The sequence below is a fragment of the Batrachochytrium dendrobatidis genome (assembly GCF_000203795.2).
Source record: "Batrachochytrium dendrobatidis JAM81 unplaced genomic scaffold BATDEscaffold_15, whole genome shotgun sequence".
Lineage (NCBI taxonomy): Eukaryota > Fungi > Chytridiomycota > Chytridiomycetes > Rhizophydiales > Batrachochytrium > Batrachochytrium dendrobatidis.
This window is the reverse complement of record NW_006281113.1, coordinates 163,141-186,960: the sequence shown is the minus strand read 5'-3', so window position 1 is coordinate 186,960 and position 23,820 is coordinate 163,141. Positions and strand designations below refer to the sequence as shown.

The 23,820-nt window shown below is 39.2% G+C and overlaps 10 protein-coding genes across 10 annotated transcripts; 7 read left to right on the top strand and 3 right to left on the bottom strand.

The window, feature by feature from the left end:
• Positions 1-1,123: 1,123 nt before the first annotated feature.
• Positions 1,124-4,660, top strand: BATDEDRAFT_91902 (uncharacterized protein; the record flags this gene model as incomplete). Its single annotated transcript, XM_006682239.1, has 6 exons — positions 1,124-1,641; positions 2,514-2,702; positions 2,892-2,981; positions 3,148-3,198; positions 3,711-4,114; positions 4,182-4,660. 6 exons carry the CDS (start codon positions 1,124-1,126, stop codon positions 4,271-4,273), a joined length of 1,344 nt encoding a protein of 447 aa, XP_006682302.1. The 3' UTR covers positions 4,274-4,660.
• A 564-nt stretch (positions 4,661-5,224) lies between these two features.
• On the top strand, positions 5,225-7,578 carry BATDEDRAFT_17877 (uncharacterized protein). Its single transcript, XM_006682079.1, has 10 exons — positions 5,225-5,359; positions 5,724-5,784; positions 6,016-6,119; positions 6,215-6,333; positions 6,456-6,624; positions 6,711-6,770; positions 6,853-6,918; positions 7,016-7,159; positions 7,226-7,331; positions 7,431-7,578. Exons 1-10 carry the CDS (start codon positions 5,261-5,263, stop codon positions 7,487-7,489), a joined length of 987 nt encoding a protein of 328 aa, XP_006682142.1. The 5' UTR covers positions 5,225-5,260; the 3' UTR covers positions 7,490-7,578.
• Positions 7,579-7,824: 246 nt separating this feature from the next.
• Positions 7,825-8,993, top strand: BATDEDRAFT_14302 (profilin; the record flags this gene model as incomplete). Its single annotated transcript, XM_006682068.1, has 3 exons — positions 7,825-7,935; positions 8,613-8,747; positions 8,826-8,993. 3 exons carry the CDS (start codon positions 7,825-7,827, stop codon positions 8,991-8,993), a joined length of 414 nt encoding a protein of 137 aa, XP_006682131.1.
• Positions 8,994-10,634: 1,641 nt separating this feature from the next.
• BATDEDRAFT_14235 (uncharacterized protein) lies at positions 10,635-12,087 on the top strand (the record flags this gene model as incomplete). The annotated part of the gene is made up of 7 exons (XM_006682062.1): positions 10,635-10,691; positions 10,763-10,898; positions 10,994-11,078; positions 11,169-11,241; positions 11,308-11,386; positions 11,460-11,549; positions 11,621-12,087. The coding sequence occupies 7 exons, from the start codon at positions 10,635-10,637 to the stop codon at positions 12,085-12,087; spliced, it is 987 nt and encodes a 328-aa protein (XP_006682125.1).
• A 139-nt stretch (positions 12,088-12,226) lies between these two features.
• On the top strand, positions 12,227-14,340 carry BATDEDRAFT_17873 (26S protease subunit). The gene is made up of 3 exons (XM_006682078.1): positions 12,227-12,290; positions 13,052-13,904; positions 13,997-14,340. Exons 1-3 carry the CDS (start codon positions 12,237-12,239, stop codon positions 14,290-14,292), a joined length of 1,203 nt encoding a protein of 400 aa, XP_006682141.1. The 5' UTR covers positions 12,227-12,236; the 3' UTR covers positions 14,293-14,340.
• Positions 14,341-14,377: 37 nt separating this feature from the next.
• Positions 14,378-16,210, bottom strand: BATDEDRAFT_37464 (translation initiation factor eIF5). Its single transcript, XM_006682178.1, has 4 exons — positions 15,908-16,210; positions 15,588-15,693; positions 15,229-15,520; positions 14,378-15,169 (listed from the first exon to the last, which is right to left on the bottom strand). Exons 1-4 carry the CDS (start codon positions 15,971-15,973, stop codon positions 14,437-14,439), a joined length of 1,197 nt encoding a protein of 398 aa, XP_006682241.1. The 5' UTR covers positions 15,974-16,210; the 3' UTR covers positions 14,378-14,436.
• Positions 16,211-16,341: 131 nt separating this feature from the next.
• BATDEDRAFT_92010 (uncharacterized protein) lies at positions 16,342-16,816 on the top strand (the record flags this gene model as incomplete). Its single annotated transcript, XM_006682238.1, has 3 exons — positions 16,342-16,352; positions 16,475-16,667; positions 16,757-16,816. The coding sequence occupies 3 exons, from the start codon at positions 16,342-16,344 to the stop codon at positions 16,814-16,816; spliced, it is 264 nt and encodes an 87-aa protein (XP_006682301.1).
• Positions 16,817-16,885: 69 nt separating this feature from the next.
• BATDEDRAFT_27828 (uncharacterized protein) lies at positions 16,886-19,447 on the bottom strand (the record flags this gene model as incomplete). The annotated part of the gene is made up of 2 exons (XM_006682112.1): positions 16,886-19,407; positions 19,429-19,447. 2 exons carry the CDS (start codon positions 19,445-19,447, stop codon positions 16,886-16,888), a joined length of 2,541 nt encoding a protein of 846 aa, XP_006682175.1.
• A 314-nt stretch (positions 19,448-19,761) lies between these two features.
• Positions 19,762-21,680, top strand: BATDEDRAFT_27827 (uncharacterized protein; the record flags this gene model as incomplete). Its single annotated transcript, XM_006682111.1, has 8 exons — positions 19,762-19,827; positions 19,929-20,174; positions 20,267-20,377; positions 20,491-20,583; positions 20,671-20,706; positions 21,124-21,174; positions 21,248-21,365; positions 21,451-21,680. The coding sequence occupies 8 exons, from the start codon at positions 19,762-19,764 to the stop codon at positions 21,678-21,680; spliced, it is 951 nt and encodes a 316-aa protein (XP_006682174.1).
• A 137-nt stretch (positions 21,681-21,817) lies between these two features.
• Positions 21,818-23,753, bottom strand: BATDEDRAFT_20842 (tyrosine--tRNA ligase TYS1; the record flags this gene model as incomplete). Its single annotated transcript, XM_006682085.1, has 5 exons — positions 21,818-22,293; positions 22,356-22,405; positions 22,477-23,359; positions 23,476-23,650; positions 23,735-23,753. The coding sequence occupies 5 exons, from the start codon at positions 23,749-23,751 to the stop codon at positions 21,865-21,867; spliced, it is 1,554 nt and encodes a 517-aa protein (XP_006682148.1). The 3' UTR covers positions 21,818-21,864.
• Positions 23,754-23,820: the final 67 nt, after the last annotated feature.

Genomic DNA, 23,820 nt, shown 5'->3' with positions numbered 1-23,820 from the left:
AAAATTTTCATTTCCAGCTCAATTCAATTACGCCATTAATATTCTAGTGTGGCACATTCAACGAATTAGCACACCAGTTTTTGCTACAAGTGTATTTGACTGATTTATGTAAGTTTAGGTCTTGTTAATAGAGATATCACCCTTTTATTTTGTTTTAAATCTAGTTATAATTTCAGCCTTTGCCTTGCCAACCTTTGCCTTGCACACTATTGTTGCTTTACAGACACCATTCCCAATTCTAAATCTATTATCAATCTGCTCTTTTCTTTTAACCAGCACTTGGTCACCTTGGCAACGCTAAATTTCTTTATAAAAGCTCACCAGAAACTTTGTTTTGTCATCATTGCCTAACAAGATAAAGGACACGATAGTTGCAGCACACCAAATATACATCTAATATTATCATTCTGTGCCAGATTTATTCAAACTTGACAAGCTTTTGCTCCTCCCGTTTCGTGCTCTTTCCAGCCTCAACACTCCTACTGTTCAGCAGCCCACCTACTCGTTCTATCACCCCAAATTTAAATTCTTGTACACTCGTGGGTGACTTTGGCGCATCTTTTGTTTAAACTGCATTAATATCCAACACGAGTATTGTTTTAGCGTTTAGTTTTGCTACTCAACTCAAAAGGTAGGGTTAACTGCCGACTGTTTTACTATTCCTATTTTGGCCAGTGTGCTACCATGGTCTATAGCTGTTTATACCTTGTGTTGAAGACTGTGTATATGCTATTATGGCGTTGAAGACTAGTTTGTCTTGAACCTACCTTCTATTTGCTCTACATTGTGACCAGTACCAAGTGAAATACACGTATGTGTACATAAGCAAACGGCTAAATGCAGATCCTTGATTTCAGTTGACACCGAAATAATGGACTATCTATCTAAAACTTGTTTTGGTTGGGCACACATTTTTGAGTACCACAACCTGCCAAGCCATATTTGGTCTTGCATTTTTATATATGAGATGAACCGACCAATAATAATGTGTTGTTGGTATACCAAACAATTTGCATTTTGTTGAAACATATTTCGATTAGCTTGACTAATTTATTTTATCCGATTCCTTTTTTATCGATAGTCGCAACTCGACATTGTTTTTGTTCTCAATACTGTTCACATAATGTCTTTATTGAATTCAAGTGTGGATAGCGGCATAGCATTACCAGCCAATCCATCCGAACCTGTGTTATGCAAGGATTCAAATCATCATACTTCTGAACCCGAGTTCAAGTCTACAAAAGAGCTTGCCTATGATGATTCTTTTAGTAGCTCTATATCCGCCACTACAGGTGGAGCGATACTTTGGAATTCTGGAGCCGATCCTGCATTAAATAGTGTATCAAATCGAAAACGGCTTAGAAGCGACCTTGAAAATAATACCAATCATGCTGGCAGTGCAGCCCCAAATATAACCGAGTTTGGTAGACTTGCTCACGGTAGCTTGTTTTTAGCCTCAAATACCACCAGCTCGGTAACAGCCATCGACACCACTACTGTTGAGCAGGAACAAGAGGCCCAGCAAGTTGAGCCCAGATTGGATTCTATTGCTAACAAAAACCTTGCTACATCACACACTTCCTCTACCAGTCCCGTCAAAACTGCTGAGCACAAGTCACTTGAGCCAACTGCCGTTGCAAGGTAAGGCGGAGAATAGCGTGCTTATTATCAGATGTTTTGCTATTATTTTGATCCAGTCATATATTGAAAGCCATTCGCTGCTGCATCTCAAAAATTGGCTGGCTTTGCCCAGTTCAGTTTCAACTACGGCCAAGTTTGGGGTTGTATCAATATCCACTCTTGGCTACTGTTGGTATATATTGTTGAAACAAGGCTGAGCCAAGATGAAGTATAATTTGAACCCTAATGCAATTACACATTCTGATGTGGAAAAGCGCACAATATACTCCGCAAAACATAATGCGTGGTTTGTAAGAGTCTGGCAAACTGATCAAGTTGGGGTGAATCAATAGTGGCAATTCCGCTAGGGTTCATTGTAATATTTGCACTTGAATGGCCGCACAGTCGGATCAATTGGTACTATTCTAAAGAATTTACTCATGGACTAGATACTGATATCCAAATCATTCCCATGAGTACATCATGGACTGCTTTTGGCTTCCATACTGTAAAATGCATTATCATTTGGTAATGGTTGTTTGGTGATGTGTAGCTAATGCTGCAAACTAAAAAAAGCTGAGCTCATTATGCTATTTTCTCACACGACCACATTTGTAAATTTTGGTTTTTACGGGCCCTTGGAATCATTCATTATATATGTTGTAACCCTTCTACCACTATACCTGGCACACCGCTCCATTCCCGCTGACTTTGAAGCATGCAATCTTGTGGCATATTGCATTCTATGCTATTTTTTCGCTTTGCTGTTGTTGTAGTTGATGCTTATACAAACATTAGCTGCTGCTCATACCATTCCCGCGCTTATGGTTTAACTGATTTACGGCATAATCAAAATGCTTTTGATGGGTTATATATGAGCGATTTTGCATCAGTGGAACTGGCTGGGGTATTACCACAAATCCGGTCGTATGTTTTCTTTCCTTTCCCCCTATGCAGCTATATAAGTCGTGTGTTGATTATTCAGCTCAATTTCTTAAACCAGCTCTCCCACTCATGACCTGCAGCACAGATGTATTCCATATGAACGTGTGTGCACCTACTAAAGAAAGGGATGCAGTAAGGTTTGGATTTTGTTTAAGCTTGGATGCTTTACCCTTTGATTCCCATACTATTCCCATGATGCACAATACCAATTGGATAGGGTTTCAAAAGTAGACTATAATTTTGTTTCAATCTTGCATTTATGTTTTCTATTCAATTTGTTGCATTCACTCATTGACTAATCGGCCAATGCTTCAACTCAATTTTAGCTTCAATGGTCTACCCAAACTAGTTGTTAGACAAGAACCCATTCATGGACGTACGTGTGGGTTCGCAAATGTCAAGGACCGGAGAATGATGTAAGTTTTTCACAACTCGGCCGTAATAATACCATCATTAGCATGAAATGTGAAATGTTTCGATTGAAATACTTGATCAAACTTTGCTTTACATGCTCAGTATTTAATATCCATTAATATTGCTATACATCTGAACTAAGCCGCTTTGTTATTTACCTTGATCTAGTAACCCAGCATTGATTCTACAAGTTGTCAATCAAAATGGCGATGTACAGGGGTAAGCAAACAAAGGTTCTCCTTTCCATATACTCCGTCAGCTCCACACCCTGTGTTGTAATACTTGGCGTAGTTTGTGCTTGAGCTGGAGATGTATTCCGAATCTATCGACATCCTACAGTATGGTTTGATATTGGAGAGGAGAGTCGAGTACTCGGCAAACTCGGTATCCAATAGTCATGTGATTGGAATGTAATGTATTCCACAAACCAATAGAGTGGGTTTAGGTAACTACCCACTGCTTGCAGACATATTTATAATATGCTATTAGAAGTGCTCTGCCGCCTCTACTTTAGCATGTTCAAAGTGTTTTGCTATAGACAATCTCTTACGATAGAGTATGTTGGTGTTTTACATATCTTCAGTCTCCTGTAGTGTGCAGTTGTATGCTTGCAAACTTTTTAAAAAGCATTTTACATTTTTGGCTGATTTTGTTGGATAGTCAGTGTAGTGCTGTAGTGCAGATGAATATCCATAGTAACATGTACTAACTCATACACCATTCAACCTTAGGATCAATTCAGATGACTATCTATGCTTGGTATCCCTTGCGGCTGTCGAGGCAGATGGTGGCGGCGATCGTAGTGCAGCTCTAAACTCACGCTCAAAAATGTGTTTACGTGCACGCAATACTCGCCCAGAGGATGCAAACGATATCACAAGAGCAGATCTTATAAACCAAACAGTTGTGGGAGCCAATATCAAAACTGCCGATCTTCTTATTGATCTTAATGGCACCAATGGCGTATTTTTTATATTCTCTGATATCAGCGTACGAGTGCATGGCCGATATAGACTCAAGTGCCAGTTGATGAAAAAGAATTTTAGCAATGGCGAATTCAACCTCGATGTCTGCAGCATCGCCTATACCAGACCTTTTATGATGTATCCTCCAAAGAATTATCCTGGAATGACAGGTGATATTAAACGCATTTACACTAATCCTAGATCTATCATCCAATTTAACCTCTGTGCATATTGTAGAAGGAACAAATTTGTCTCGATGGTTTTCACAACAAGGAGCTCTTGTTAGCGTTCGACGATTCTACGTTAGCGAAGACGCGATGAATTTCTAATTCGTGTAGTTTGCATAATATTATCGTTTTTTGAAATCCAACTTGGTACTCCCAAAATGTAGAATGGATTTAAACAAAATTTTAAAACGATACAATTTAGCCTGATGTAGCAGCTTGTTATCATTGAAATTTATGGGATATTTGTTTTGCTTGAATGGCAACTTTATAGAATTGCATGCATAGTGTTGTGGGATATTTGATGTGGGTTGTTTTTAATGGCGAGACTTTATTTTTCTGGTGGCTGTAGATCGTTTTACTTGTTCACATTACTTTAATTTCTTATTCCTTGCAAACTTGTTGTTTTGCATTTCAGTTTAATATGGCTTGACCGACTTTTCTCTACAGATATACTTTCTCTATCTCAATACAATAAATTGAATTACAGCTAATAGTATGACCAAGGGAGAGTATTGAGGAGTTTGTTGCATTGTGATATCTAGTCCAGACCGGTTCAGTGAAACACTTGGATGATGATAACCATCCATACGAATAACATTTACTAATATTGGTGTTTATCGTAATCGTCCTAAACTGCTAGATTGATTGGGGTTGATTGCATGTTACAACCGTATTCATGTAAAATGGAATAATAAAGTCAAGATCCATAACAATCTGGTCCATATCTGAATAGAGTGAATCTTGTTGGACAATGCTGTTTTCTAAATTCTTGTACAAGAATATAAAGAGAATGTTGACATGTTTGTTTCAATACATTTCACTTTTATTTCCAAACACTGAATGATTAGCATGTATTGTTACATTCTTGAGATATGTTGAGCGCGAACGTATTTGATATTAGAATTGAGTTTTAATAAGAGTAATTTATTTCCAATAACAAATGATTGTTTATTTCAAGACAGTTATTGCAAGATCGATACAGAAAAGTCATTTTACGTGAATACGGCTGTAAGATTAGAATTTACGGCATCAAGCCATTTGTATTCGTATTCAATTTACAATAGTTTGTCATTGCTTCATCCCATCCAGATGAGCTTTTTATTCAAGCAAAAAACCAAGACTCCGGCCGAGTTGGTTCGCAATATCAAAGAGTCGCTGGGTCGACTGGATAGCGGTGACATGAAAAAGGTAAACTGATAGGACAGCTGCATTGACTTGAACAAGGGGATGACTTGAAAGGAGTTGAGCAAGATAGTCTATGAAGGCTATCAGGATACATATCAGTTGTTTATCATCGCTACTGCTACATCAGTTCATTTTTATTTATCTACTCGCTCTCAACAAACCTATTCACTCTATCATGACCACTTTGTAAAGAGTCTTGAGCGACTTGTTTGCTAGTTCATGATGAGTTTATACTACTTTCTTCAAATTTCAGTCATTTTTAAATGATGTGCAGATACATGTGTTGAGACTATTGCTGCTTTTGAACGTCCATATTTAAATGGAGTACGTTACTGATCACTTGCTATGGGCTTGCTTGAACTAATAGGCCAACGAGGAGATTTCAAAGGGTCTTGTTGCAATGAAGAACATTTTATACGGAGATGGAGGTATTTCCACCAGATTGTCAAGTTACCACTATTGCAATGTTTATAAAATAGATTCGTCTATGCCATTCATCAAATCACAGATCCAGCAAGCCACAATCTATAAACTTGACCTTGCATGTTTGATTCCTATGCATAGTTTAAGAGTCTCATTGGCTTCTTATCAATGCATATGCTGTCTTGATGCAATGGGTCTGAACCTTGAATGTTAATGCATGCTGCTGTATGGAATAGAAAGTGATCCCGTTCCCGAATTGGTCACGCAACTTTCTTCGGAAGTCATCAATGGTGATATATTGGTGATGCTAGTCAATAACATTCAATGCTTTGAATTCGAGGCAAGTGTTTTGGTTGATTATAATGCGAGTTTTCAAGATAAACTATTCCAATGGATAATTGACCAGTATTGCATTGTGGTGGGTCATGTTTTTAGGCCAAGAAGGATGTGGCACAGATTTTCAATAATCTACTCAAGCGTCAACTGGGAACTCGGTTCCCAACAGCCGATTATATTGGAAACAAACAAGATATTCTATTTGTGCTTATTGGGGGGTAATTTTGATCACTTGATTTTGTTGAATCTTGGCTGTCTGATTGATTTGGAATTAACTCGAATGGTTTGCTTTATCTGTTTGCTGTATGTCTCTGGATGTTGTTTTTGGTATATTAAATAGATATGACAACCAAGACATTTCACTAAACTGTGGCATGGTTTTGCGCGAATGCATTCGTCATGAGTCTCTTGCCAAAATTGTTTTAGAGTCCCAATACTTTTGGAGATTTTTTGAGTTTGTGGAGCTTTCCACATTTGATGTTGCATCGGATGCTTTTGCCACGTTCAAGGTATTGTCATGTTTAATCATACAGATGATGAAAGCATCCAATTGAGGTGGCATTATGAAATACAAGACCTAACAAGGATGTTGTAGGATTTACTCACGCGACACAGAATGTTGGTGGCCAAGTTTCTCGAAATCAAATACGACGAGGTGTGTTGAAATAGTTTTAAATTACAGTCATGTTTTGTTTGCTGATTCAAATGCTTACGATTTGGTTTATCCTGTGTAATAGTTTTTCTTGAAATACACCGATTTGTTGAATTCAAACAACTATGTCACAAAGCGCCAGTCACTCAAGGTGAGTTGTGATTGCATGGTTTCATTGAGTTGTACCAAACTGTTGAGATGGCTTATCTGTATGATGATTGAATACCAATATTTTTAAACCATGACAGCTTCTTGGTGAACTGCTACTTGATCGCACAAACTATGTCATTATGACAAAGTATATTTTGAGTCCAGATAATTTGAAATTAATGATGAATCTGCTAAAGGAAAAGAGTAAAAACATTCAGTTTGAGGCGTTTCATGTTTTCAAGGTAAATGGATGATACTGTGTAGAGTATTTTACAGTGGTATTAATATATCATTTGAATGTTATCTAGGTGTTTGTAGCCAATCCTTCCAAAGCAAAACCCATTTTGGATATTTTGCAAAAAAACAAGGACAAGCTGCTGGTATATCTATCAAACTTTCATAATGAGAGATCAGGTAAATTTCAAGAATTTGAGTCAATGCTTGATATTTTATCAGTTTGTGGCGTTGTAAGATGACTAATGAAGTTGATGGAATTTAATATTTTAAACACAGATGATGAACAATTTAATGATGAAAAGGCATTTCTTATTAAGCAAATACAAGATCTGTGATTTGATCATTTTGATTGATTTTGATTGTAGTTTATGATGGATGAAGCAAGTATTTTATTTTTAAACAATAGTTTGAATTCAATCAACAGAGATGAGCAATGATGAATTAAACCAGTAGTTGAAACGGGAAGAATAGTTGTGGATTGATATTAAATGATTTGAAACAGAGTTTAAAATTGAGTATTTGTGAGTGAATAGATCTGCAATAGTGCAAGTTGAATGCTTTTTAACTGCAGCCACCAAGTCTGAATTGTTTGTTGATTTCGTCTTTCCTGGTTGAATCTACACATTTTACAAACTATTGACACTCTCTTATTTGCTTTATTATCATAACCATGTCTTGGCAAGCATATGTTGACACCAACCTTGTTGGAACTGGAAAGATTGCTCGTGCTGCTATCCATGGTCTGGACGGCAGTCTCTGGGCTACATCCAAAGGCTTCTGCGTAGGTTTCTAGTCTGACAGATCTTGTTCTTTCCTTTTAGTATTCATAGTATTATCATCTCCTTTTCTTGTAGTACATAGTTGATATATGTCATGAGTTGTTGTTTCTCTTGTATGCATGACACTGGTTGGCATGTTGAATCTGCTGTTGAATCTGCTTCACCCTTGCAATTATCCAACAACGGTCTATTATAATATCTATTCTTTTCACTATCCCGCTGTTCAAAAGGCTTTACTTTATCTTATTGGTTTCTGTTAGTAGATGTGACTGTTTGCCAGTGTCGTACTGGTGAATAATGGTTACGGTCTGAATCTTGTTTTCCTATATGCGTATTGAGAACATAATGACTGTCTCTTTGTAATGTGTCTTGTTACTCTGAGCTACTTGACTCTTTGAGTCTTAATTGCTACCTTGTGTTTGTCTCATTTGTCAAACCGTTGCAGTCAACCCCAATACAAAACACATCTTGTGTAGACTACCTTGACTTGTATTTATAGTAATCTTGAATTACACGCAGTCTTAATCTGCATCTGGCAGCGAATACTGGCCAGATTGGTGTATTCACTGCCATTCAAATCTCATACTGCTCCTCTTACCGCTTAGACTTGCTACCATTCACTCTCAATTCATCGCATTCTCTTCTAATCATTGGCTGTTTAAACTCATTCTTTATACAGGTATCTCCTGCAGAAGTTGTCACTATTAGCAAGGCATTCGGTGATGCATCGGGCATCCGTGCTAGTGGCATCATGATCAATGGTGCAAAGTACTTTGCACTTCGTGCAGATGATCGCAGTATCTATGGAAAGAAGGTGCGTGGTTGAATTTGAATTCACCGAGTAAACTCGGAACTCCTGCTGGTTGAAATGCACTAATCCTCTTATTTTTAGGACAAGAGTGGCGTTGTTCTTGTCAAGACCAAACAGGCTATTTTGATTGCAATTTACGACGACCCTGTTCAGCCAGGCGAGGCCAACAAAGTTGTCGAGGGTCTCGGTGACTACCTTATTAGTGTCAACTACGTAAGTCTTGATGGACTCATCTTGCATTCAACTTGAAAGCTAACCATTTATAATATAGTGATGATTCCCCTCTATTGGAACTATTGAGCGTCAGTATCTAATCAGAGCAGGATGTCTGTCGTGCTCTACATTAGGACCACTCTTATGATTTCTTATTAAACGTTTCTTTAACTGCTGAAAATTGCAACACATTGTATTCAATTCTTGAATTATATTGACATTTGAGCGGGGTTTAAACTCATTGATATCGTGTTAGTATTGTCACCGATGACATGCAACAGTCATGTGTTGTAGAGTGGTTTGCTGAACTCTTTCAAGCAATTGATGGTCATTTGTTACCAAAATGAATGGTCCGACAGGAATATTCTTGTACTAGTTGACACAGCCTTTGGATTTATGTTCAAAATCACCGCCGTATCCACGTAAAATGGTTTTGTATGAATATTGTATTTATAAGAATCAAGACAAACATGACAAGACTATTTTCATGTTATTGAACTGTTCGTTTTACATTGGCTGGATTTGTCTAATCATCAGTATCACGTGTTTTTAATTTCACTTGGCTTATAAGCCATTTATTTTTCTAATCGCAAAACATCAATTTGGACAAATGAGCGACAACAGCAATCCAAAGGTTATTGATGACCTGGCTTGCAATGCAGAGTCTGGTATGCATTTATTTAAACCCAAAGTTATTTTTTAGCTTTATGCTATACATTTATAAATGAGTTGACTGAAATCACCAACAAAATGAACATGCTAATCCATCATTCAACTTTAAATACTATTGTCCAATTCTAAACACAACAGATGGATCTAACAAGGATAATTGGAGCGATTGGGAAGAAGATCATGCAACACATGCCATGTGTCCATTTTGTCCATTTACTGATTCAGCACCCACTGTTTTTAAGCATTTAACCAACGTGCACGCATTTGATTTTCATGCCATACGGACTCAACTCGGTAATTTAAACTATAAACGGCTTAAAAATTGTCTTGTATTCTCAAACATAAAGTTTATGAATTTGTTTATACACAGGACTGGACTTTTACGGATCAATGCGATTGGTCAATTATGTCAGATTGGTATGTGACGTTTTGGTGTCGACTTGATCTATGCTCAAATGTAAACATATATTTTATAAACACTAAACCAATTTATATATACTCGTTCACCGAATCTAGACCTTGCCTACTGTAGAGGCACTTTTGGCAGATTCAAAAGAATGGCTTGCAGACGAAAAATATCTTATTCCGACCATTGCAGATGATGCGCTGCTTTATGGTAAGTGCACTTTGCTCATCTATATATATTTAAATAGTGCAATGATTTAAACACATTGGATGGTTTTGGGATCCATTCAGTTTTCAACACCCCATTCTTAACATTGCTTTATTTCAACAGCTTTTGAAGACGAATATGGCGATGAACCACTGGATAATATTGTTACCAAGCCCGATACAGTAGATTCAAAGTTTAAATCAGTTGAACACTCTAATGACGAGCTTGTGCAATCACTTCTTGCCGAGATTCAGCTTAGTCACGCCAAGTTGGAAACGCTGACTACTGCGTTTCAAGAATACAAGGATCAAGTTCGATCCACCTTTTTAGATTCACAAAACTGTATAGACTTTCCATCTGAAACAACAGAAAAAATTGAAAATGAGTGGGAAATGGATTACTACTTTGGATCGTATGCTGAAACAGAAATTCACGAAACAATGCTCAAGGTAGACGTTTTTATTCTATGGACACCTATTCTGATGAATACTGATGTGTATTGAGTGCTTTATCATTATAGGACACGGTTCGTACAGAAGCATATCGCAACTTTATTTACAACAACAAGGCTTATTTCAAGGACAAAATTGTGCTTGATGTTGGATGTGGAACTGGCATTTTGTCCATGTTTGCAGCTAAAGCTGGAGCAAAACAAGGTAATGTATGATTGTCAAACGTTATCTGTCCTGCAATATTTAGTTGAAAGTATCCATGCGCATTCTAATGATTTGCAAACCTGATTATGCTCTAGTCATTGCTGTGGATAATTCGACGATTATCAAAAAGGCAAAGCTGATTGCCGCTGCAAACAAAGTTGATGATGTTATTACGCAAGTGTTTGCTCGGTTTTATTTCATTGAATTCAGTCATGGCTGTGCTTGATATTTAAATATTGACACTTTTAAAACGGTTAAATCTACATATAGTTTTATTGCAGGAAAAATCGAGGAGATCAAACTACCTGTTGATAAAGTTGATGTGATTGTGTCGGAATGGATGGTATTTTATTGGAATTCAAATAGCGCATAGACTACTACTGCATTTTAATCATGTTGTTTATGATAGGGTTATTTTTTGCTGTTTGAAGGAATGCTAGACTCTGTTTTACATGCTCGTGATCTTTACCTTGCTCCAAATGGAATCAGTGAGTTGGTAAACTGTTTTTAAACAATGGCTATAGTATCAAACAGTATAACTGATTTTTGATTGATATATAGTGGCACCCAGTCATGCCATGATCAAGATTGCTGGAATTGAGGATGCAGAATGGGTGAATGACAAGCTCAACTTTTGGAATGATGTTTATGGTATGCTTTAACTGGATCTAACCATCCACTTGCCAAGATGATACGCGTAACTAATGTATTTTAAACAATAGGATTCAAGATGGATCTTATGAAGAATGGGTTTTTGACAGATGGACAAGTTGATTTTGCCGATCCCAAAAGTCTTATTACGGACACATGCACACTTGTTGAGATTGACACCAATGTTGTCAAGGTATCTGATCTTGATTTTGAAAGCGATTACACAATGGTGGCTACCAAGACAGGAACGATGCATGCAATCTGTGGATGGTTTGATATTGAGTTTCGTGGTAATGCTGGATCAGGTGAGTTGGAAATGGAGCCTTTTTCTACTGGTCCACTTACCAAGGGTACACATTGGAAGCAGACCATGTTTGTGTTGGATCAGGCTGTGGATGTAGTTTCTGGAGATGTGATTACAGGACATTTCACAGGAGTGAAATCTCCCGAAAATCATCGTGATATGGTAGTGACCATTACTGTCGAGATCAAAAACAGAGGCATTAGTCGTGCAGCCAAATCATTCAATGTTCGATAAATACATGAGATTCAATCCAAGGTTTTACATGTGAACATAAATTATAGTTTTTAGTCTTGCTAGTGAAGTTGTGATGAGCGAGTCCGCTCAGCAAGTAACTAAAATGCTGTTTGAATTTGATGGAATTTATTCAACTTGACAAACAACAAATGGCAGCAACTGCAGCAGTGGGAATATCGGAGTATTACATGAGCAAGATCGAGGTAGACTTTTATTCCATACATAATATTTCAAGAAAGTTTTATTGTTTCCTTCATCTTCCTGTCATGAACTTCACATTCATTGTCACTGGAAACGCCGATAGTTTGAGTTCAATGAGCCAGTTGCTGTAAACAGCACAACATTCTCATGAACAAAATGAACTCAAAGTCAATATGCAAACTGATACATACCATCGAGTAGCTTGCAATCTACTTTTTTATAACACCAGATTATCAAGACATGTGTTTTATGCTGGTTGAAAGTCCGTTCAACTTTATCTCGACTAGGGGCAATATTAACGTGTCGTGCTAGTAGTGCTACTGCTCTACCTTGTCATGCATCGACTGATGTATTGGTAGTCTTGTCTGCACACACTATTCCAGTTTGATATCTTTATTTTTGCATTACTCTAATTATCTTGACTGTCTCGGCATACATCCACTTCATCTGTTCTCTTGACAATCGGCTGGAGTGACTACCATATGTTCTGTATCCAATCTACTTTTGATTTCCTATTATGGACAAATGATTTCTGTCATCTGCTTTTAGTCTGGTGTTTGTATCTGATTCAATTGAATCAAGATATGCCAAACATTGAAATATATTGTATTGCATGTCAAGTATGAAACCCATCGTTCCATACTCGACTTGTTCAAATAGTCTTGATTTTTGAATTCTATTCCTGATTGAGTCGTCCACAATCTGGCAAAAAGGTGGATTGTTTTCAAATGACCGCTCACTATTGCTGTTTAATTTTGAATAGGGTCTTGAGGTCAAAAGTAACAGCATGACCCACAATCTGCGACGACTCGAAGCTCAACGTAACCAACTCAATGCTAAAGTGCGACTACTCCGTGAAGAACTTCAGCTACTACAAGAGCCTGGCTCATATGTTGGTGAAGTTGTAAAAGTCATGGGAAAAACCAAGGTTTTGGTCAAGGTTAACCCAGAAGGAAAATACGTTGTGGACATTCATCCATCTATAGATCTTTCTCAACTGACACCTAATGTCCGCGTTGCTTTGCGTCACGACTCATATCAGCTTTACAAGGTGTTGCCTAACAAGATTGACCCACTTGTATCGCTTATGATGGTTGAAAAAGTTCCTGATTCGACGTATGAGATGATTGGTGGTCTTGAAAACCAGATCAAGGAAATCAAAGAAGTCATTGAACTTCCTGTAAAACATCCCGAACTATTCGAATCACTTGGTATTGCTCAACCCAAGGGAGTCTTGTTGTATGGACCTCCTGGTACTGGAAAAACTCTTTTAGCGAGAGCTGTTGCGCATCATACTGACTGCCGATTCATTCGTGTATCGGGTTCAGAATTGGTTCAAAAGTATATTGGTGAAGGGTCTCGAATGGTTCGTGAACTTTTTGTCATGGCCAGAGAACATGCGCCTTCAATTATTTTTATGGACGAAATTGATTCGATCGGCTCTAGTCGTATGGAAGGCGGCGGTGGTGGTGGTGGGGGTGGTGGTGATTCTGAAGTTCAGCGCACTATGCTCGAGCTTCTTAACCAGCTGGATGGATTCGAAGCTACTCAAAGCATTAAAGTCATTATGGCTACTAATCGTATTGATATTCTTGACCCTGCTCTGCTACGTCCAGGTAAAAATGCTGATTATGTATTTGTATTGATTTAATCTGTCACATTAATATGTTTTTTGGGATTGATTTTGGATTTCATACGCTTTTTTCAGGTCGTATCGATCGTAAAATCGAATTTCCTCCACCCAACGAAGCAGCTCGTGCTGATATTCTCAAGATTCACTCCCGTAAAATGAATCTCACACGTGGTATTGATCTTCACAAGATTGCTGAACAAATGATTGGTGCGAGCGGTGCTGAAGTAAAAGGTGTCTGTACAGAGGCAGGCATGTACGCTCTTCGCGAACGCCGTGTCCACGTCACTCAAGAGGACTTTGAAATGGCTGTAGCCAAGGTGCTCAAGAAGGATTCAGAGCAGAATATGAGTATCAAAAAGCTTTTCAAATAGTCGATTTTTTTGTTGGCAATAGACCAATAAAGTCCATTCTATAGGATTATAAAGTGTGATGTTTAAATTGCGTAACCAACAAACTAAGCAAACATCATTCATTCAAGTTTTTAAATGGGATAAAATTCAGCAATGTCTTGAACTCTACTCGTCATCCGAGTTATCTTCGTCAGCTTCACGAAGCCAGTTGAGAAAGGGTTCTGCCTTGGCACGGATGTCTTTGCTAATTTTTCGGTCGACATACTTTTTGGATGGTTTGTCGCCCCAAGCAAGAACAACATCCTCCTCTACTAGATCGACATCGTACAGTGCCTTGAGAATCAGAGCCACTTTGGGAAGGAGTTCAGGATGTTCTATTCCTACTAGACGCTCGATGCCACCCAAGAGAGCGCGCTGGCACTTTTCATTTTTGACATACTTGAGCATAAAGACGGCATGTTTTTTGACTTCATCGTCTGCAAGAACTTGATCGGTAAGGTAGACGCTAGCAAGAGTTAGACACACCTTGTAGTCGCGCAGATTAAATTCGGTTGCTTTGGCAGAGATGTCAGTTTCAGAAACATCTGGATTGGAACGAATAAAGGCAGCCAGTTGATCGACAGGATCATCGGCTTCGTCGCCGTCGTCGTCCGCATCCAGTAGTTTAGCAAGAGCGCCAGCAACTTTAAGGTCTTTCATGCGAGCTGCGACAGCTTCGACACTAGTGTCTTCTGCCCAATCATCGTCATTGTCCAATGCCGCAACGGGAATATTGGCAGCACCCTCCTCAATCTGACGAGTGAGTTCATCATCGTCACCAGATCCTGCAGAGTTTTCAGTTGGGGTAGATGCCTTTTCAGTCGCATCCTTGCGATCAGTCTTTTTCGACTTTTTGTCTCTATGGATCAAAAGAGGTTAGATGGGTAAAGACAGCACAGGATAGTAGTATACACATACTTTTTAGACTTTTTAGCAGTTACGGGAGGATTCTTGATGATGTATGTAGTCAGCTTGTGGCGCATATCAACAGGAAGATGAGCACCACAGGCTTTGCAATCTCGCATGATGAACTCATCTTTAGTGATGACTAGGTCAGTTTCTGGATTTTTGCAGGACGGACAAAGAACGAATTTGTCGATAAATGTGTCCAGAAGTGATTGGAGTTTTTCAGCATCGTGAGCACCATTGACAATATGTCGATCATTTGCAGCATCAAAGATGACTTGAGCACCTAGCTCACACCCAAAGACTAAGAGTGGAATACAATACATGGATCAGTATTCTATTAAAAAACACAATAAAGCAAAAACACATACATTTTGTAGGATACATGGGAGGACGACTAAGAGCTCTAGCAACCTCGGTCATATTGGGGATAACAGTTTTGATTCCATTTCCCTTTCCTTCCACCTTTGATATAAGCTATACACACCATGACATTTCAAAAACAAGTAATGATTAATGGCTGCAAAATGATCAAAAACAAAAAAATAGAAAAACAGGAAATAACCAAGACTTTTTAACAGAGTGACAACACCATTCCAGTAGTACTTGATGGGATTATAAAAGTAAAGCACTAACAAGAGAGAGATGGATAGACTCTACAATACAGTTTAAAGCAGATAACAATACATACACGGGGCATTTTGTAGCGATAGAATTTGTCAGAAACATCTCTGCGAATATTGATGACACCAGACATGATTGGACAGTAAGACAAATAGAATAAAAGAGTTAAAGCAGCGACTTGGAAGAGTAGACACTACGAGACTTGGAAATAGAAGGATGACGATGACGCAGACTCAGAATTCTACTATGAGAGAAGGAGCGATACAGCATGAACGGGAGGGAGAATTGGATAGTGAATCAAGTGCACCAAAAAAAGGCAGATATGGTAGAGCAGGACGCAGAGTAAGTTCAAGAGTTGAAGTGTTGCGATAATACGACAAGTTGAAGTGTTGCGATAAGATGACAAGTTGAGTTGAAAACATTCCAAGTCAGATGTGATCGTGTACGCTCATTTTGAGTTTTGTTTTTTGTTCTTTGTAAAACTATTCCAACAATACAATAATGGGACACATGTGAGTTGTCTTGGTTTGAGATGTTCTTGTCTTGGTTTGAAATGTTCTTGTCTTGACCAGGGTTTCAATCTACTCGTTTGTTTCTACTTGTTGTTGTACTCATCTGTTTTTACTTGTTTTAGATGGTGGGGATCTCCAATGAGCCGACAAGTCGGCTTCTACGAGTATGGTGTTAGTCCATATCATCTCAAACCTCTCAAGGGTGTCATCAACCCAGGTGCAACTCTCTTCCTCAAGCGTACAGGAAAACAATTGCTCTACATTGCTCCACCTGTCGCATTCTTTTATTCTATTGCTGTCTGGGCTGACAACAAGGTAATATTCAAAACAACTTTGACTATGATATTGATCTGTTCATTCTCAACTCATTTGCCATGTAACTCATACCTTGACTTTTATTCTAGTACGAATACAACTGTCGCAAGGCAGGAATCAAGGCCGCTGCTGAAGCCTCTGGTCATTAAACTGCATTTCATTTGGAAAACTATTCTCTGGAAATAAAGTTTCTACTAAAAACTCTTTTTAAATATCATTTATTTGCTCGCTGGAACAGACAATCCTCTCTGTGAAGCAATCTGTACTATCATTTGATGTATATCTGAATTCTCTGCTGTATCTTGTTCCGTCATTCTCTTTTCAAGATCTTGCTCATTGCATTCGAGACACTGTATCATAACCTGTAATGTCATATGAGGCTCAATCTCCATGGCTGAAAACACATTCGAGAGGTAATTGATGTCAGTAGCCAATTGTCGACATCCGCGAGAAGAAAGTGTGGGAATACGCTTGACTTGATCCATCAATCTTGATTCAATCGCTCTTGACATGGACAGAATCCATACATGTGTCACATCAATTGATTCTTGATCTTCTAAATCAATACATTCTACTCCAGGAAGAGTAGCAAGTGAATACTGTAAACTCTGCTCACCAGCAAACGTGTCCAAATGCAGTGGAAGCGCCAAGAGCTGCTCACCAATATTGGTCATGTATGCAAGTGGCAAGAGTGAAAACTCTGGCAGTTGCGTATCAAATGATCCTGCTACAGTGTTTGTGTATTGGGAAGTCCAGCACGAAAGTGCAAACATTCCATCCATTTCACGAGTCATTCGCTGTAAAAGACATTGAAATACAAGCTTTTGAGATGCAATCGCTGCTGACGTCAGTGCTGTCTTGCTCGCTTGCATTTGACTTGATAGTGTCTGTTCAAGCATCTGGATTGAGGATGGATTTTCATTGTTCATCTCAGGCTCGGGATGGTTTCCTGAATCTGACACGCGCTTATGCAGAGTATTGTAATCAATCCGACCTTGCTGAATCATTTCCTTTAAATAAACTCTTGCAATGAAAATGTCATTTGTGTCAGTAGTCGAAAAACAAGTAGAGGCAGATCGATCCATTGCAGTCCAAATAAAAGCAGTCAGCATCTGATGTCGAACCGTCAAGGAAACAACTGTGTTGTGTACTGCAACAGCAGCACGGAAATCTGCCCACTCTTCATCCTGACCATACACTCCATCTGTCGCATCACTTGCAAACCCACTCGTATAAGGAACATTATCTTGTCCAGTATTACTATTACCCGTATTGCCTGAAGCCAAACTTGATGCTGTAGCTGCTTGTCCTGCAACAATCAATGCATGCGTATTGGAAGGAGTTTGTAAAAATTGTAGCGTATGTATTGCCACATTTGCAATGGCAACCACATACTTGTCAATTTCCTCTGCTACAACAAATAATCCCAATCCCAATGTCAATTTCTCACAGCGAACAACTGCTGCCTCACATGTTACAAAAACTCGCAAATTACACTCTGATAAAAACTCGGAGATGGAGCTTGCATCATTCAACTGGGATGAATCTGGCAGATGTTGCATGAAATTGCGTCGCTCCAATACATTGTACTCTTGCTGGTAGGGAATAAAACATTCCAACACAAGTGTTTTCCATGCAGAAAATGCTTTAACTGACAAGGACGAATCTTGTTGGTCAGGTTGAAGTTGAAACGTTGAAAGACGAGTATGCATTTCTTGAACAAAACAGCTTGAAATAGTATAGAGCTGCACGATCGTATGCAGCGCCAGCTCACTTTGAGATTCAAACGAATCGTATATACCACGAATCCATGCAGCAAGACGCGGCGTCATGTTGGAAAACAGGAAATCTAAAAGTGCGTGCACTAAATGTGCTGTAGATTCTGTCGATTCTTCTGCCACAACATTTGGGTTTAAAGGAGCACGATCAAGTTCTTGCAATACAACTGCCACTGCTTGATCAAAAAAATGCTGTAGGATTTTGAGCTTGTCTTTGCTTGCAGAAGTGCATGCATTGGTCCACTGAAGCAACAATGGACCACAACAAGTTTGTGCATACAATCTGCAAAACTCGGAAAATGCGTCCAATTGCAAATACACAGCTGCCAAACGCTGTACCGCATCAAAGTCTATGTCTCTAGTACTACCACTGTCTTTGTCAGTATCCGCAGGAGATCTTGTCTGTAAAAGAATAGACTCGAGCTGACCTTTCAACGTGTCCAGTAACTGTGTGTGTAACGAGGTAAGCAATCTATGACGTTCATCATAGGAAGCAGATCCGACAAGTAAAAAAAGAGATCGTTTAGCTTCAGCAAAGCGGCGAGCTGCCTTTGCAAAGTCCTTTGAGATGAATATAGCATCCATTTCAGCCGATAAAGTGTTCCAATTTTCAGCTTCTTTTAAACACGTACGAGTTGCTTCCATTCTTACAAGAATGGAATCCATAAGCGACAGCTGAGAAAAGGCTGCATCGATAGAAGGCGACTTTTGGTTCATGCTTGAAGCGAGTGCTACTGGAGATTGGGGAGGATCCGAACGAGTTAAAGGCAGATCTGATTGTTCCTGTACTCGATTCAACTCCACCATGTCCAACGATGCGGTTAAATGTATGGCATCTCGTTGTACAACTTCTAGTTCCTGTAGATTACGAGGTATGGCTGATACAGCTCCTATAGCCAATGAATCCAACTTATGCGAGGTAGTCTGAATCAGAAGCTGCAGTTCAGTTATGAGTTCCTTGACTATAATAAAAATCAATTTACCCGTACAAGAAATTAACATGATGTCAGTCACAGTAGAGGTATATGCAATAGCAAATCTAGATTAGAAACCAAGATTTACTATTTCTAGATTCAAGGCATTCCAATGTTGGTCATGCAGCAAATACCTTTTTCTGAAGCAACAACTCGATTTGATTTCTGGCCAGAAAGTGACTGGTTGATCCAACGTTTTATTTCAAAGTCTTTATCGAGTAACATCGAGTCTGAATGCAGATAAGAATTGCATGGATTGTTGGTCGCATTCCAGTCCAAATCACGTGGAGTCACTTGTTTAAACTCAACTTGATTCAGTCGCTGATTCTGACCATCGCAATCATGAGGCTCTGCTTGACTGACGACGAAGGTTCCTTTAAAACCATTGAAGTGTCGAGTACGCTCGAGGTACTCTTTGGTGGTGTCTTGTAGCGTGTATTTTTTAAATCTATCGATAAATACTTGTTCTTGCACTGACATGCATTCTATATCTTATAATACTATCCAAGATTGAAAACTTGGCTCCTCTCATTGAACTGGAATTACAGATTCCAGCTTCTCGTCAACTTTTGTATTCAAACGGTACTCAGCTCATCGATACAAAACGAACTCTAGCTTCTTACAAGATTAATCAAGACGACATTATTCTCGTGAGAAATCATGGACCTGCACCGAGCACTGCTTCCATGTCCAAAGCTGAAATGACTCGTCAGCAAATCTTGGCTGATCCTGATTTACAGCGTCGTCTTATTATGGTATTCTTTTATCCTGATTCCATCCATCGTAAAAAGTGGATTGCTTTGAGTCAACTAATGGGTTTCTATTTCTGGATCTACCGAGTTATTAGCAAAATCCTGCTATTGCTGGTGCACTGACTTCTCCTGATCAATTTGAGCGAGTATTTAATGAGATGAGTCGCCAGAGAGCTGCATACGAACAGCAAAGTCAGCAAGAGATGGTGTGTGATTGTGAACCTGCAAAAGTATAACCTTTTCTAAAAGCGAATTTTACTTTCTATTAACATTACTGGTCTCGAACTTGTAATTTATTTTACATTTAAATCTGACATAGCGAAATCTTCAAAACGCTGATTCTATGGATGTCGAGGCTCAAAAAAGGATTGCAGAGGAGATCCGAAAAGCAAACGTTGCTCAAAACATGGAGGTTCGTGTGCTTTAAATAGATTTAGCAAGTTTCATTTTTAGTGAGTTGTTGAGTTGTATAAATTGAATACCCTGTTCATGTATACAGAGAGCAATCGAGTATCACCCAGAATCTTTTGGTCGAGTAAGTTGAATGGTTTACGATTGTCGCTCAGTCTCTAGTTTTAATGTCGCATTGGCTGCAATGGATTTTAAAACGATACAACTTTGTTTTAATCATCTATCCAGGTTGTCATGCTGTACATTGATTGCGAAGTAAATGGACATCATGTCAAAGCATTTGTAGACTCTGGAGCTCAAGCTACAATTATGAGTCCAGAGTGTGCTGAAGCGTGTCATGTTATGCATTTACTCGACGAGCGGTTTGCAGGAGTTGCCCATGGCGTCGGTACAGCCAAAATTCTTGGTCGTATCCACTCGACTCAAATCAAAGTCGGAAAAAGCTTTCTTCCTTGCTCGCTTACAGTAATGGAGGTAATGAATCGAGTCCAGTATTGAGCTTGTCAATATTGTTTTACCAACTCGACAGTTGATATTTTAGGGAAAGGGTGTCGATCTTTTGTTTGGATTGGATATGCTCAAGCGACATCTGGTAAGTATTTATATACATAGGATCACCAGTTACTTTGACAACACATCTACCTATATTCTAAACCATTTGATAGGCATGCATTGATTTGGCGTCAAACGTATTGCGAATCAATCATGAAGAAGTCCCATTTCTTCCTGAACATGAACTTCCTGATAAAGCGAAATTGGAAGCATCTGGCTCTTCTCGCGATGGTAAGGTTTTTACACGCTTTATGCATTGTCTTATGATCGAATGTGTGGACTAATACTGTTTTGTGGTCGGGATATATTGCATTAGAATCAACTAATGGTGCATCGTCTTCAGCTGCTGCAGCGGGTGATTCTGGAAAAGTTGCTACACAAACAACTCAACCCAGTGCATCCACTCACGCTGTACCAACAGCCAGCACCTTTTCAGAAACATCCATCCAGAGTTTAGTAGATTTGGGTGCTACGCGTGAGCAGGCCATCAATGCACTTGAAGCATGCGGTGGAAATGTGGATATGGCAGCTGGTTTGATTCTTTAAAATAACTGACAGTGATAAGATGGCCAGCGTGGCCATTCAAACTTGGTGGGGTATCGATTCGTATGGATATTAATAAAAAATGGATTGAGCTATTTCTAGGGACATTTTTTAAATGCTAAACACAGTCGACTGGATTTGAATATAAAAGAAATCGTATTTATTGCAGATCAGATTCGTCCCAAGCTTAACTAATCGTGGCCTTGCGAAGAGAATGCACGGTCACTTGGCCTTGACTTGTCTTGAATGGTATGTTTTTGTAAGTAGCAACACATTCCTCAGTTGTCAAGAAATCCACTGCGCACTTTTCAAACACCTTATGCTTGGGATTGAGTGTCTGATCGGGAGAAAAGGTAAATCCGTCAAACGTAACTTGCTCCCCAATTTTGCTATCCTCGTTTGGTTCAAGAAGCTCTACAACAGACTTGTCCGCATTTGAAGCAGCAAGAACCATGCCTTCAGATAAAACACCTGCAAATTTAGATGCCTTGAGATTGGCCACAACAAGAACAAGGCGTCCAGTAAATTCTTCCTTGGTGAGATATTTTGCCAGTCCGCTGACAATAGTACGAGGTCCCGTTGCTTCTCCCAAATCAATTTTTTCAACATAAAGATTCTAATGACAAAAAGTAAATAACAAATTTGCAAGATTTTAAACTAGTTAAAAGCAGTACTCACGTCACGTTCGGGATGAGCTGTTACTTCAATCACCTTTCCAACACGAATATCTATACATCAAAAACATCCATTAGCATGACAGTCCAAGGAAATCTGAACTAGCAGCACAATCGTTTCTCACCAACACGAGAAATCTCGGCCTCGACCTTGGCTTTTGGAGTAGGATAGGCATCAATAGCCATTTGTTTCAGTTCGGGACTGTTGTGGAAGTTGGCACGAATGGGTTCCAAAAGAGAGTTGATGGCCTTGGCAGCAGCAGATTTGAGATCTCCAGGATGAACCAATTTTTCACGGAAAGCCTCCTCAAGATGAGTATAAGTGCTGTATTCGGCATTTCCACCATATTTTTCAGGTCGCTCAATTGTAAAGGTATAAGATGGATTTGTAAGAGAGTTGACAGGAAACACGACGGCTTTGATAAATGCTAGAATAGGATTATCATCCACATTTCCTTCTTCACAAAATGCCTTTTTCAGCTTGGCAACAACGGAATCAGGCTCGTCAAGCAAATCCACCTTTGAATCGGGATCAGATGAACTCATCTTGGATCCACTGAGACCACCAACCATGACGTTCATGAGATGTGCTCTCTTGGCATACCCTAATTGTGGTAAAAACTTTTCAGCAAACGTAAAGATTTTGCGCTGATCCACACCGCCAAACTGAGCATCGACACCTAGATACTCTTCATCAAGTGCTTGCAACAAAGGGTAAACAAGACCCGATAGCAAAGGGGATTCGACTTGCTTGACAACTTCTGCACCAGCCTTTTTGGCAGCGTGCTCAGTAGTCATGGACAAAAGTCGGTATACATCCAGCGAATACTCCTTGCTGAGCTGATAGGATGTGCCCACTACAAATTTGAGTTTTTCGATGGGAACACCAATAGAAGTCAACATGGATTTGATTGTTGCTTCATAGTAGCTGGTGCGTAGTTTCAATAAATCCCACGGAGCCTTTTGATTGTCAAGAAACGCATGCATGTCTGCAAACAAGATAGTGACCTAAAGAGCACCACAACATGATCAACACTAGTTAATACAACTGGTTCATACTTGGCTCATGAATGCATTTGTCAAATTCACTGCGATCACTCATGATAAGCCATTCATGCTCTTACTTCACATCCAGCCTTGAGAAAGTCGGCAACTTTGGTCATGGGCACAAAATAGCCAATATGAGGTTTACCAGTAGGTGCAGTTCCCCAATACACTTTGAGATCTCTAGTGGCCAAAACCTCCTTGATCTTATCACCGCCAAGATGCTCCTGCAAGTTGCGAGTAATCAACTCAAACCTTTGTATACAGTTGAAGGGTGAATCAGTCATGCATTATACAATGGATGGATATACAGTCATAATAATATCTCGACAATCTTACTTCTCATTTGGGGTCATTGAAACCATTCGAATCGCTTGTCGTTCAAGTGAAAGAAATTTCAACGAGGCTGGCTGGTGTCGTGCCAA